We start from the raw sequence: 15,613 nt of genomic DNA, 5'->3' as shown, positions 1-15,613 counted from the left end.
ACAAAGGGCCAGTTAAGAGGGTGGATGGTTTCCCAGCATTGGAGTGTTTGCCCTTCCCAGACGCCACCAAACATGGAAGAGAAATCTGTGATAGGCAGGGACCAGGGGCACACACCCCTGCTGGAAGAGCCTCATTCACCAAACAGCATTGTCTCAACTGTGTGGTGTGCAGCATGTGAGGACACAACTTCTCTCACTCCACAGAGCCTGGAGTCTCTCCACATGCCACTGGTCACCTCCTTGGTCCTTGGGACACACCTCCTTCAGTGCTGGGGGTTGCCCATTCATCTTGACTTCTGCAAAGCAGCCCACGAGTAAGAAAGGAGTATGTAGTAGGAAACCACAAAGTCTAGCACAATTCTATCACAACTTGCATCATTCGGTTGTTTGACTTTTGTTTTCTGTGGGGGTCCCACCCCACAAAGGTCATGAGATTTCCTGAAGGAGAGACGGATAGGCAAAGGATGAAAATATTATACCCAGACACCTGCTTCATATCCTCTACAAGTTACCACCATCTAGTGTTCTTAGCAACAAACAAGCCAAGAACCCTGTAAACCTTCAGACAATGAGTCTTATTCATAAGGCCAAAGATGATAGTTTTAGTCCAAAGTCCCAAATTACAGACCTTGAACTGTCTCCAGAAAGTTTAGCAGTAGTTTTCTTTCTGGGGCTTTATGACCTTCAGAGCTTGTAATCGCCTTTCTTGTCCAAGTGTCTCCATTACTTTTCTCTTATCCTGCAGTGCTTGTTTCTAAAGAGAACTCAAAAGAAGCTTTTAGTAATGTTTCCCAGGCCCCCAAGGTTGCTTTCTGTTTTTAGCTGATCTGTCATAAAAGTGTCTGATTATTATATTATGAGTTCAGTGAAAACCCACTCTATAAATGTTAACTTAGAGTTTTAACTATTGGATTAAGTAAAAACCTTAAAGATAATCTTTATCCTAAGTCAGTGAAAACAGTGTTATAAATCACCTACATAACTCGTATATAAGTGTTAGAACTTATAATGAATTCATAATGAACTTACTATAAACTTGTGTTTTTTAAAAAAAACCTTATGTCTAAACACTAAACTACATAATCCTAAATCAAATGAGTGAATGTAATTATATCATTTATTACTTAAGCAATATCTAGTAACTTATAACCAAGTGAAAGAAAGCATTCTTGATGTGCTTCAGAGTTTAACCCTTGCATATGTTAGAAAGGGCCAAGCGGCATAGTGGGAAATGGAAAAATAAACCATGACATTTCCAGGTTAGCTGTGAGTACTTCACATAAACATGCCATCTTCTTCTTCCACGACTGCACAGAATTTCTTCAGCTGTACCAACAACAAAGATGGAAGACAGAAGGGCCTCAGCTGCCCGGACTCGCTTTGCAGTCGGGGGTCCTCAGCACACCTGGACTTTGTCAATCAGGCGGGCCTCCAAGGCTGGCTCCCAACACTAGGTTGTGTGCCCCTTAAGAGAATCAAAGGCCTGATGATCTGAGGTGGAGCTGAGGCAGCATTTAGCAGTGAAATTGGGCTGCAATTCTTTCCCATGCCATCCCCATTTAAACGATGGTTTTCCAGGTAACCTGTCTCTAATGCCAAAAATGTTGGGGACCACTATTTTAAAGGGCCAGGTGAAAACTCAGAAATTCTTTAACCTTCCTTCCCAATCCCAACTTTGAAAATTAAATGAAGGCTACTATAGAGTCTCTACTCCAAGAAAATGGACTAATGTTTACATAAAATTTCAGGAGCCCTCTGGACACCCTGAAGTTCATACATGAAGAACTTCAGGTTCTTAAGAACTTGGTATTCTCTATATAAAGTGATGTTTACCTGACATAAGTGAGCACCATCATCTTCCCATTAGACTGACAGTGCATTGTTTTTTTGTTTTCTTTAAAAGAGAGAGAGAGAGAGAGCTGCAGGATGCATTTGATAGCAAGCTCTTGAGTATTTACAAAGAGAATTCCTATTTTTTCCTGCCAGAAATACATGAAAAATCTTAAAATATCTTTAAATAATCTCCAGATATATTTTTTTACTAGTTCTTTTTTGCCTCTCTATTTTCAGAATCTTTAAATAGTTTTAGCCTTTGGCCTGAACTAAGCCTTCTTGTTAGCATAAATGCTTATTTTATCTTAGCATCATTTGAATAAGTTTGAATCTTAAAAATATGGGTATTATATACACGGCTATTTAAATTCTCTGTTAAGAACATAACATATCTACTCCCTAGACATCTTCATGTTTTATTATTGCAGATTATGCCATTTATTTTGGTCTTATTCAAAGAAAATATCAACATTTTTCAGGAGATTCATCCAAGAATCATTTTCTTCTTACAAAGAAAAATTCTGAAAAACCTCACACAGCTTGCTAAATTAGCCGAGTCTCTATGTAAGTCAGCATTTAATATTGGTGTGGATTGAAGTTGTTTTGTCAGTGTGTTTTCACCTTAATTGGAAACATGTTAAGAAACTAAGCTGCTCAGATGTCTCTTCCTCAGAGTATCATGTCGGTTTCCGTAGACTGGCATGCATGTCCTCATGGTCTGCTAGGCCACTGAAGAACATAAATTAAAAAACAAGGAGATAGACCAGCCTTGTTGCAAAACATGCCTTGGCTCAGTGTTCACTCTTTTGCTTTGTAACACAAAGCACAGTGGAAGCTGCCCTCTAACACAATGTTGGCTTTTCATAGTTCTGTTCACAGAGATCTTACAGAGAGTATATTTCACAAAATGGAATCTTTAAAAAAATTATTATTATTAGTCAGAGTCTTACTGTCACCCAGGGTGGATGGAGTGCGGTGGCACCATCACAGCTCACCACAGCCTCAACCTCCTGGGCTCAGGTGATGCTTCTGCATCAGCCTACTGAGTAATTGAGACTAGAGGGATGTGCCACCACACCTGGATAATTTTTTTATTTTTTGTAGAGACCAGGTCTAGCTATGTTGCCCAGACTGATCTCAAACTCCTGGGCTTAAGCAATCCTTCTGCCTCAGCCTCCTCCTGAAGTGCTAGGATTGCAGGTGTGAGCCACCATGCCTGACTGGAATTTTATTTTTAATTAAACATCTTATAAGAGTTATGGAATATCTCATCAACAAGGGTACCTGCATGATCAATGTTTATATACCTAACCCTGAACTGTACCCCACATCTTTATAATAATTTTTTTTAAATAATAATAAATAAATTGTTTCTACATTAAAAAAAAAAAGTTACAGAAAAAATTCAAAAATAAATAGCAACTTGCCTGGGGTGGGAGGAAGGAAAGTAGTCAGTGGTTTAATTATATCATATGCATGACTCATTTAACAAATGTTTTCTCCATTGTAATTAAAATCCTTTTGTAAATAACCCATATAGTTAGAATACATTAAATATACCCTGTCTGAAGGATTTTAAAAGATATGCTTTTAATTTTATTATCACACTACTTTAAAAAATACGATGTAATACCTAAACCAAGAAAGCCATTCTTAAAAACCCATATGTTATTAAATTTTTGCAATATGGTTAGTGTCTTACATGGAAAACACAATCTAATATCAGGCATCTTTGGCAGTAGCTTTCATTGTCAATACAACACCTTTAGTTCAGGAGAAATCTTCTTGCCCATATGGTAAATTCTAGTGGAAAGAAGGGAGTCACTGAATATTACTGAAGTTAATTAATGCAGATGGCCTGCCACTACTCTCTGGAACTGGCAGGAAAATTGTTTCATTTCTTTAGCCTCACACCTTTCATTTACTCTAAAACAAATATAGATTAAGGAATGCTACTGCTTTTATAAATGCAGATCACCTCTCTTAATTTCTACTTAGCTGTTCTATCAATAGATAAAGTATTTTATTCTTCACATTTCTCCAATGACATTTGGATCACCACTAAATTTTTAAAAAAGAAAAGAGAAAAAAATGAATCCAAATCAATTTAGTGATTATATAGACTCAGGGTTTCTAAATAGCTCTAAAGTTAAAACCATCAATGCCAGGTTAATCATAAACCATGTTCCAGGTACAAATCTCTAGGGTGCACAGGACAGCAATAGCTAGTTAAATGGAAATAAAAGAACTTACTTTCAACAGAAGCTATTTTTAAGAAACTATATATTACAGTATGTTATTGAAAGCAGAAAATACTCATTTGGGTTATTTTATGATACCCTAGGTGAAACCATCTTGTTTGTTAAAGCAACTCCAAGCCTGTCAATTTCAAGTATGTAGGATTTACATGGACCTTTGAGACCATCAAGAGAGCGCCTATCTATACTGACCCTAGTAATGACCCTAGTTTGCTCCTAAGCTCAGCAAACCACTTCTTAGGTTAGGATTCAACATCTAGTCAGTAAAGTAAGACATAATGCTCACTATATATTCATTCATTCATTCAACTGTTATCGGACGATTTAATATTTAATATTAGGTTCTGCTCTCTGTGTTTTAAACACATCATCTCCTTTTGCCCTCCACTCTATAAAGGAGGTTCAATAATATACCTATAATATAGTAAAATATACAAATGAGGAATATACAGCATACAGATGAAGAGTATGTAATATACGAGAAAAGTGAGTTGTAAAAGGTCGTTTGTCCAAAGTGGACAAAAGTGTTCAATATCAGGTTATCTGGCTCTAATCCCACAACTTCAAACTGCGCTGTGCTCAGTGTACAAGGTATAAAGTCACCACCATTCCCAGTCTGCCTGAGACACAAGGATTTCAGTGCTTTTTTTCATATAAAAGATGCAACAAGCAATCATTTTAATTTTTACTTTAACATGGAAGATAGAACTTTTATGTCAACATCAAACTGCAAAAAATACAAAAATGGTGTGTTTTTTAAAAACTTTTTTGCAACACACAATACAAATCTCATAAGGGTGAAGCAGATAATTGTGCACAAAAGGAAAGGGTATAGATGGGTACCAGCTTTTTTGAGTGACAATTGTTGTACTAATCATATATTTCCCCCATCTAATCCTTTGAAAGTTGTTATGTGTTATATATTATCCTCATTTTATAGATGCAAGAACTGAGAGTGCTAAAATCACTTGCCCAAAATCATGCTACTAATCAGTAGCAGAGCTGAAATTTGGGTTTTGCTCTTTCTTCAAAACCATCATTTCGATAATGCGAGTAATCTAGGATTAAAAGGCTATTGATTTGCTATTCTGTTATCTCAGTGAATCTTTTGTAGGTTCCAATTACTCTTAGAGAACATCCTTATGTGTGTGCTTCTTGTGGCATTCAACTAAAAATGAATGAATAAATAAATAAATAAAATTGAGTACTACTCTGTGCCCAGCTCTGTGCCTGGATAGTGAACTTAGAAGAATTGAGCATAAGGCTTGACCTCAATACCACAGCAGAATAGGAAGTTGTTGACATCAATACCATACCATGTGTCCTAGTTGTTTCATTAAGATGTAAAGAGAAAGAAAAAGCAAACAATTAAGACTTCCTAAAAAGGAAAGTGAGTCATGGGAGAACTCACAATGGAGATATTATCTAATCTGCACTTTGTTTATTTTTTAAATACATGATTTTTACCAAGTGGAGGTCGTCAGAAGACAAAAAAAAAAGTGAGGAAGGTGCAAGTAAAGTCACACTCAGGGAATTATGAATTGCCTAGAGAATTTGAAAAACAGGAAATAAATATGGAAAAGGGAGGTAAAACATGACACTAGACATGAAGGTGAGGGAGAGATTGTAAAGGAACTTAATAACCAAGCGGTGTAGACTTTAAATGAGAAAATGAGACATTAGTTCTTTCTACCACACAACCCTTGAGTGTAGCGATACTGTATTGATTGAGGCTGTGTCTCCAGAGCTCAGAAGCATACTTGCTATTTAGTAGGCATTTTTTAAAATTTACTTGATGCATCGCTGAATGTTCAAAAATAATAGTTGTGCAAAGTTAGCTTGCAATGGGGTACAAAAATTGAAACAAGGAAATTAGTAAAATATTTTTGTAGGGGTCAGGCAAGAGAATACAAGGGAAAAATGTAGGCGGTGACAATAGGTTTTATAGAGACTCAGTAGAACGGAATACCCTAAAAGGGCTGTGATAAAGTGAAAAGTCCAGTATGACAAAAGAACTTCAAATAACGAATGAATGATGATATTTTAACTAAGACGGGGTTGGTTATACGAGAAAAAGGAAGTTTAAGGGAAATGTTAAATGTGTGGATTTAAACTCACTGAGGACAAGATGTATTTGGAACATGATCTGATAAGCACCAGGCAGCACTATAGGAGGAAAGTAATTCTTTAATTTTAGTACTTATCATGTGAATAAAACTATTATTTAATATAATATAACTGTGCTTAAATTGTGTCATCCATATCTTTTGATAAGAATATTTCATTTCTTATTAAATTCATGTGAAAGGAAGGTAGAAATAGATTAAATAATTGGTTCAAAGATTCCTGAGTTGCAACCAAGGGGAAAAAAATACAGGCATTCAAACTGTCAATGCAAGTTATCACCAAAAATTTTATTGCCTGGTAGACAAAATATAGGCTTGATAGAATGTTAAATAAACTAGAATGATTTAAATCTGTAATCGTTTTGAGGCTGTTGAGATTTGCTTTGATTCTTTATTTTACTGACTGCACATTAGAAATTGCCAAACTAATACAAAATGCTACATCTAGCACAAACTCATTACTTATATGAAAATATTAAATCTCTGAAATATTTTTCCACAAATATTCTCTGAAGGAAAAAAAGACTGGCAAAATACTTTTTTCTAAAGTATCTATGGAACATTTAATGAATGCTTTTCTTTTGTTTTCTTTAATAACAGCATGAGAAAAATATAGTCTTATGATCATATAGTTTCTCCACACCACCTTTATTGAAATCGTCATAAGTGATGAGAAGTATTTGAAAAATATATGTTGGTCTGTAGTTCCTGAAAATCCCAATGAAAAGAAATTGTTATTATCTAGACCAGAAAAGAACTATAAAAGAGTTTGTGATTCACTGTCTCCAGAATATAAATAAGTGATTCCTTAGAGGATCTTCATTCTAGTGGAGTTTAAAATATTCATAACCATTTCTAGGCTATTCATGAAGGACAATCTACGAAATTCACTTTGTGCAACTTGTAGAAGCATCTTTGAAGATTTCTTAAATCAAATCCACGAGACTTCTAAAAAAGATCTGGGGATTTCGAGAACTGACTAACATTCAAGGAGCTAAGTTTGTCCACTGACTTCAATACAATGCAAATACTAGGATTATTCTGTGACTTGAGGCACTTGAGATAACTGGCTAAAATTGTACAAAAGGAAATAAACTAAATATTTTGAAAATTTAGAAAGAGATAGATAATAAATTACCTGCAAATATATTTTCCAAAGGCAATAATATACAATTTTTAGATATTGAAAAAGGAGACAAAAAACCATTGTTACTAATTTACTTCTCTCACCTAAAAGTAACTTAAAGACTAGCATTCTAATTTTTATAAATCCCTTTATATTTATCTTTTTTCTTGATTATAAAGGATAATAATGGACTGTGAAGTTTGCCCATATTCTTAACAGTATAACTAACTTCCCTATGAAAACCACTAGGAAAAAAATTACAGGTTAGATGTCAGCAGAGGTCCAAAAATACAACTCCTTAGTTCAATTAACAGCTGCTTTTAATTGGTGCTACAGCACAAAATACAAAAGATGAAGAGCTCAAATATGAAACTTCTAATTCACAGGCAACCAGGGAGTCTTCATTTGATTCTTTATTATTTTTAATGAGAAGATGGAACCTGTCACTGATGAATTTTGAGACTACCTAAACTGTCTCCCAAAGAGTTATAGATAAAACTAATTTCAAAATACATTGTATTCACATAGATTAGAATCTTGCTGAAATATTTCAGTATTACTTTCTTGGGAATTGTGACATCAGTAAGGAAAACCATCTTGTTTATATGAAGCACCTACTAATCTTGGCTCTATGGGAAGTGACCTTGAGAAACACAAATAGATGTGATGACAATGTTACCATAAGAAATGTTGCTGTGGGAGACTTTCAAGGAAGAGGTGGTGTTTACATTCTAAGGAGATGATGTGGTGAGATTAGAGAGAGAAGCAAATCACAAGATAAATCTGGCAGGTGAATACCAGAAGCAGAGGCAAAAGGAGACAGGATTGAACAAGCATAAGCATTAGTGAAAACTGGTAGAGCAATGGATACGAAAGCTAGTTAGGAAAGATGAGGTCCATCACAGGAGAGGATTGGCTAACAGCATGAGACTTGGAGCATTTAACTAGCAATCCTGTCTGAAAGGCACCCATAGCATAAAGGTTAAGCTCTAAAGTTCTGAGACAGACTGCCTGATGCTGCCATTTACTAGCTATTTGACTTTGGACAAGTAGTTTAATTTTCTATCCCTCAGTTTCCTTATCTGTGCAACAGGAATAATAATGGTATGTAGCAATACAAGTGCAGTGCTTGCAAGCTCTTTTTATTCTAATAAGACTGGCATTCTTAACCAAAAGTATTCCTCTGGCAATAATGATCAAATATATTTAAAAGGTATGAATCTGTAGGCAAGGGAAGAAAACCTCTGGCAATCAGCACTGTCGTTACCCAAATATTTCCCCTTAGCATTCGTAATCCATTGTCGTCTAAACTGGAATACTGTTCTCAGAATTTTTTTTTTTTGTTGTTGTTGAGTTGGAGTCTCACTCTGTTGCCCAGACTGGAGTGCAGTGGCCGCTTTTGGCCACCGCAGCCTCGATCTACTGGGCTCCGGTGATCCTTCCGCCTCAGCCTTCCAAGTAGCTGAAACGACAGGCGTGCGCTACCACGCCCGGCTAATTTTTTTTTTTTTGATTTGTTGTAGAGATGAGGTCTCGTCAAGTTGCCCAGGCGGGTCTCGAACCCGCGGGCTCAGGCAATCCACTCACCTCGGCCTCCCAAAGTGCTGGGATTACAGGCTGAGCCACCGAGCCCAGACGAGAATTTTTTATATTTAAGTACAAGCATGACCTTTTGTTTTCCCCACATTGCTACCTAAATCTTAGCATCAGTCTCCCATCTCCAAGTTCTCCAAAACCGATGGCCAAATAAAAGACTCCATGATGAACTTTCAGGTTTGAAACCTGGATCTTCTCCCTAGGCCCCTAACCATGAGACTGCTGAGAGTTCATTTGACTTCAATAATTGCTGATAACGTTCTTTATTCATATTTGGGTAAAATTAACGACTTTGAGGAACATTACAGAATATAAGTTAATATTCACTACAAAGGGAAAACTTCTTTGGGTTCTAATTTTATGTATGATAAATTGGGAACTTTATTACTACATTTAACCTTTAGCACATCTTTCTTAAAATATAGATTCAAATGTAAAATCTAGCATTTGCATACATTGTACTAATTTGTAATGGTCACCCTTTCTAATCTGCAAGAGTTTGAGTTCATAAAAGGGACATGAATTACAATGAGATTAATATTTTCATCATTGGTACACACAATTTCTTTCCAGATCTTTTTGTTTGTAAGGATAAATGGTGCATAGTGCAAATTGAATTGCTAAACATTTCAATAAGCAGCAAGAAATATAGAAGTAAAAAGTAAATATGTCATATATGCTTATTTCTGGTGAATAGCCTTTCCCCTTCATCTGAAATGAATTTATCTTTTAAACTTGGGCAATAGGGCAGAAAAAAATGCATTCTCTTCTTTGAACTAAATCAAAGTTATTTACGTCAAATATTCTACCTAATAGAGGTATATTGGGAATGATATTATTTTTTTAAAAAATAATATAAAAATAATATCTCTATTTTATAGATTGTAAACAGAGGTTCACTTTCTAATCTTAGCTTCTGCACTAGACTACAAAATCAGAGTAACTTATTTTTCATGTACTGCCATCATTGCTCTGTTGATCAAATCTATGTCCAATGAAGACATGATCAGGAACTATTACAAATCCTATCCACTTTGTAGCATTCATCAATCTACTAAAATTTTTCTGCTTGAAACCCCTTAAAATTAGACTATGACTGATGGTTTATAATTTCCTATAGAGAACTTATGAATTTCTCCTTTCTGCTTTGCCTGAGGACTATTTCAGAAATGCCCACTCTAATGGAAGTCAGCCAGAATTGTTATACTACCTTAGAAGTTTTATCACAACTGCAGAAGCAGCTACAGTAACTGCTTAAACTTGTTTTACTTGTTGGTTGTCTTTTAAGGAAAAACTAAAGGACAAAAAGAACATAGCCTAAACAAACAATTGCAGGGCTTTAAGAAAAGAAATGCTTAATTCCTTTGTAATTTATATTGTAATTCATGTCCCTCTTATGAACTCAAGAGGAAATAGTGCTATACAGAAATATAGAGATGCCCATGTATAATATGAGTACTTTTATAGAAGCAGGTTGGAAAATGAAATTCCTATTAATAAAATACAAATAATTTAGCTGCCACAGCTGGATATCTCTTAACTGCAGCACATAATTCTGTAATTGCTCTAATCCTTGTGTGTTCTCTTGTTCTTTTGCAGGCAGACCAGTAATGATCGTGGTGGAATATATGGAGAATGGATCCCTAGACTCCTTTCTGCGGGTGAGGTGTTTTCTTCCTGATGGCATTTAAATAAGCTATTCTGAGCTCTATATTTAAATCATTTATCATAAATTAATTTTTGCATAATGTTATTCATGGATTTTCTGTGAAGAATAGAGACATTTTCTCTAGAGTTCATTTTCCTGATACTGTGATACATTACAGTGTTTCTAAGGAAGGAGGAGGTATACTTAATAATATAATTGATTTATCCTATAAATTCACTTGCCATATATGTGTGTGTGTGTGTGTGTGTGTGTGTGTGTGTATGTATATACATATGTATATATTCTAAATAGTGATATTGGGTTTTTTCCTAAAAATATTTATTACATAAATATTTAGGATGATATCTTATGCATTTTTTATAATGCTGAACTCCTTAAATTGAATTATATTTAGCCACAGTGACTCAAGTTCATTTCAGAAAACCAGCTCTATCAACTTTGTCTCTTTTAAGTTCATTTGGCTGACTATTCAGAAAGCAAAAGGAGAAAGAATAAAACTCCTTTAGTAGAGATTTACGTTAGAACAAAAATGTTAAAAGTTTTATTTTTAAAGTGACTTATCCTTAATAGCATAGTATATACAAAAAATAATGAATTTTACACAATGCTACAAAATGACAGCAAACTGAGAAGGCAACAGGAAGTTATATTTCAAAGTGTATTTACAATGTGCTTAAGATTTTAAAAGCCACCATATGCTATGAAAAATATATCATTAATAATGAAAAAAATGAAATATAAAAAGTAATCACTATAATCAATATTTTTCATCTCCAGCAAAGGCCACATATTTTCATGCTACTGTATTCCTTAATCTAACTTTCTATCTACAGAGACATAACCGTTTTTCTTGCTTACAAAATGATTGGACTTTGTCATTGGGAATGTGTTGTATTACTTTTCTTCTTTATTTTCATGTAAAAATAAAACATTCCTTTTTCACTTCATTTTTTACCCCATGTTATTTGAACAAGTTCTGTTTGCATCTCACCTTTCCCTCTTCATTCCATTTTCATTTATTTTTCTTTGTTCTGTACCCTCTTCTTCTAGCTTCTCTTGATGTTAGCAGTGATGATACATTGACACTGTGACTGGACGTGATGTCCAGATTCAATACAGGAAGCTGAATTCAGCAAAATCATCAGGTTATTATAGAGCAATACCACTTGTGCAGTGTACTCTCAACCAAGTGCACTCTTTAAGGCAAAATGAAATTCAAAGGTGTTTTGGGGACAGGAACTGTTTGTTCTCTTCTGTAGTTATTCTCAGAAGGTATTATTTTATAGCGTGTGTTCATTTCAGCTGCTCTAAATTATTTTAGTATAATTTATCAGGACCACCTGTAGTTCTTGAAATGCATGTATACTTATACCCTTCCGTTTTGTTTGTCTCAAAAACTCATTTTTATCAGATGCATATCAAAATGACTCATTATCTAATGATGCTTGGGATGGGTTGGTTTTCCTTTTCTTTTCTTCCTTATTTCTTTATTTGTTTTTTTGGTATCAGCTATAGCCTAAAGCAGAATATACTGGCAAGTACTATAGTAGGTAATCTAAATTGCTGCTGAAAATGGGGTTGCATGATTGCCACAAGCAAAGTAGGTGAGAAATACTAACTTCTCACTTAATTTATACACTTTATTCTGCTCAATCGTGAAATTAAAATGTTATTAAAAACAACAATATGTTATAAATAAAATAAAAGATTTACTTATGAACATCCTATTACTTATTTATAAGTGGTGTTTTATGTTTTAAAAACTAGTATTTTTCAGCTCTTATTGTGCACCATTAAGGCATTATCAGAGAGTCTAGGAACTAATTATGTTTAACTGATGGTAGCTACTATTACAACTACTATGGCAACCTGAACACTTATCTCCCCTAATTTTGGCTCTCCTGCTTATGGGCTGTGACCTCACGAATATTACCAAGTTCTCCGAACCTCTGTTTACAATCTATAAAATAGAGATATTAACAGCACCTACCTCACTTCATATAATTGTTATAAAGGTTGAGTTGGTTATTGTAAAACATATAGAATAGACACATTACAAATGTCACAGTAGTGATTCAAACCCAAGTCTCTATAACTCAGAAAGCTATGCTCTCATACACTATGAATTATTTTTATTAACTGGCATACTGCTTTTTCATAAAAGTCTACTACCATCTCTCTATGTGGTCTATGTCCTCTCTGCACATCAGGTTCCTAAAAACCATGATTAAAATGCAAAAAAAATCCAATGTATGGAAAATATAGGGTCAATACTTCCAACTGACCCTTCTTTCATATTCTTATCCTTCTTTGTAATCATACCCCTTCGGTCCCAGACGCTCAAAGTGCTTCTATAAACTTTTTGTCAATATCAGACATTCAACTGCCCCCGGCAAGCAGAAGTAAAATATATAATTATATATAGCCCACAAATTCTCAGAAGCAAAGTCATTTTTCAAACTGCTGCTTTCGAATTTGATAATCGCAGCTTATGTGAGCACAGGAAGGAGGAAGTGGCTAAATGCACTGTGTAGTCGGGAAGCCATCCACTGCTCATTAATAGCCTTCTGTGCTTAGTGGAGGCAGGAAAGATTTCCCTTTGGTCTCCCACACTATTTGAAAATCACTTCAATTTGCTATTTTATTATGAAGGAGAGGTAGCACAACTAAGTACAAGATTACAATCTTCTGCCTGTGCTGGTGGCTGGCTGGCTGCGATATTGCACCAGACTCATAAATCTGCTGTTTGGGATCTTTGTAGACATTCTTCCAGATACATATTGGCAGCAAGGCAGTGTAGGGGTGTGTGTGTGTGTGTGTGTGTGTGTGTGTGTGTGTGTTTACATGTATGTAGAGAAGGAATGTGTGTGTAACTATGTGTGTATTTTTCATTTAAAAATTGAACACATTCTGACTTAGCAAGCAGACCAGCAGCCTAGCTTCCCAGAAGGCACAGCATCACCAAAATGCAGATTTTCCAAGTTTTCCGAGGAAATAAACCAGTGTGAGTTAACTTTAACCTTGACCACCATCCCTGAGTGTTTTTTCTCCAATGGCACACATAGATTACATAAACACTTACCTGAAAACTACTTGGCTCCAAATCTTAGGACCTCCATTTTTATAACAATTTTGACTAGTAAGCCAAATAAAAATAGTTTTAAAATACTCTAAATCTTTGAGATGTCACATGTTAACTGCAAAAAAATATTTCTTTATTTTAACACTTGTTGTATGTGAATTTTGTATCATATCACAAAGTTCAGTTATATCAAAATGTGAGACCACTGATTTTGGTTCAAGATTGAATACTGTGTTCATGCTGTAACCTTCTGTTCATACCTCAAATTCTCACATTTTTTTACAACACATAATCACATGGGAAAATAAAAAAGGGTATCATTCATAAACCAAAAATCTAGGAGAAATTAATAAAGACAAAAAACAAGCAGAATTTAATTGAGTAAGAAAATGATAACTCAAAATATATTTGGGAAAGGATGTTTGGGAGTAAGAGTGAGTGGAAGGTGGTGCTACCAACTGAAATAAAGACAGAGAGGCGGGACAGGATGGACTGATCATTGGGAGGAAAGGGTAGGTTTAATTTTGGTCACGTCACATTTGAGATGCCTGTGAAGCATCCAATGAAATGTCCAGGCAGCAATTCAAAATATAAATCTGAAACTCAGTGGAAAAATACTGGCTAAAGGTAAAAATCTAAGAGTTGATAGCATAAAGGTAGTTACTAAACCCATGATATTTCCTAGGAAGAACTTTTATAGAAAGAAAACAAGTTGAACAAAGCTGGAACCTTTGCCCTACCAACCTGAGAGGCAGCATGGATGGAGTCCCCAAAGTCAATTAAGCATGAGTGTTCAGAGAGAATCCCAAAGTACAAGAGAGTAGAGCATTTTAGGAGCAAATAACAATTGTGTCAAGTGCATGGAGAAATTTTGAAAGATAATGACTGAAAAGCATCTATGGGATTTAGCAGTTAAGAGCTCTTCGGCGGTCCATGAGAATATTGAATGGGCTGGTCCCAGGCAGAAGCCAGATTTCAGAGAGAAAAAAACGAGAATGAAAGACTGACAGGAAGTAGCAGGTGATGATTCTTCTGGAAAAAGCAGGTGACATGTCAAGGCAAGAGATAAGTCAGATGCCAGTAGACTGAAAAAAAACAAAGACTCAAAGTTTTCTTTATTTTTTGGTGTGATAAAATACATGTAACATAAAATTTACCATCTTTGCCATTTATAAGTGGTATTAGAAGTTCATTGATATTAAGTACATTCATATAATTTAAGTGTTCCCATCATCACCATCCATCTCCAGATTGCCTTTCATCGGGCAAAACTAAAATGATAATACCCATGAAATAATAACTCCCATTTCTCTCTTCCCCTAACCCTGGAAACCACTCTTCTACTTTCTGTCTCTATGACTACTCTTACTACCTCATAGAAAAATCATACAGTATTTGTCTTTTTCCGATTGACTTATTTTACTTAGCAAAATGTTTTCAAAGTTTTGTCATGTTGAAGCATAGGTCAGAATCTCCTTCCTTTATAAGGCTAAATAATACCCCATTGTGTGTATATGCCACATTTTTCCTGTCCATTCATCTGGATAGACACTTGGGTTGGTAGCTCTTGTGAAAAATGCTACTATGAACATTAGTGTACAAATACGTCGTCAGCACCTTGCTTGCAGTTCCTTTCAGTGTATATTCCAAAGGAGAATTGGTGGTCATATTGTAATTCTATTTTTAACAGTATGGCAGCACTCTTTTCTGGAGGACTGCCATACTGTTTTCCACAGTGGCTATATCATTTTACATTCCCACCAACAGAATACAAGAGTTTTAATTTATCTACATCCTTACTAACACAATTTTCAGGTGTCTTTCTTTGTTTTATGTTTTGTTTTTTTTTAATAGTAGCCATCCTGATGGGTGTGAAGTGGTATCACATTGAAGTTTTAACCTGCATTTTCCAAATTAATTTTC

The 15,613-nt window shown here is 35.1% G+C and overlaps 1 protein-coding gene across 1 annotated transcript in view; it reads left to right on the top strand.

Moving 5' to 3' along the window:
• EPHA6 (EPH receptor A6) overlaps positions 1-15,613 on the top strand; it is a 338,000-nt gene that overhangs the window by 193,294 nt on the left and 129,093 nt on the right. Inside the window, exon 9 of the mRNA XM_008061379.2 lies at positions 10,539-10,600. Coding sequence (XP_008059570.2) covers positions 10,539-10,600 — 62 coding nt within the window. The remainder of the gene's footprint in view (positions 1-10,538; positions 10,601-15,613) is intronic.

This window comes from Carlito syrichta, unplaced genomic scaffold (genome assembly GCF_000164805.1).
Source record: "Carlito syrichta isolate Samal-C Ts95f unplaced genomic scaffold, Tarsius_syrichta-2.0.1 Scaffold305223, whole genome shotgun sequence".
Lineage (NCBI taxonomy): Eukaryota > Metazoa > Chordata > Mammalia > Primates > Tarsiidae > Carlito > Carlito syrichta.
The sequence above is the reverse complement of the archived record's forward strand: the minus strand, read 5'-3'. Positions and strand labels throughout refer to the sequence as shown.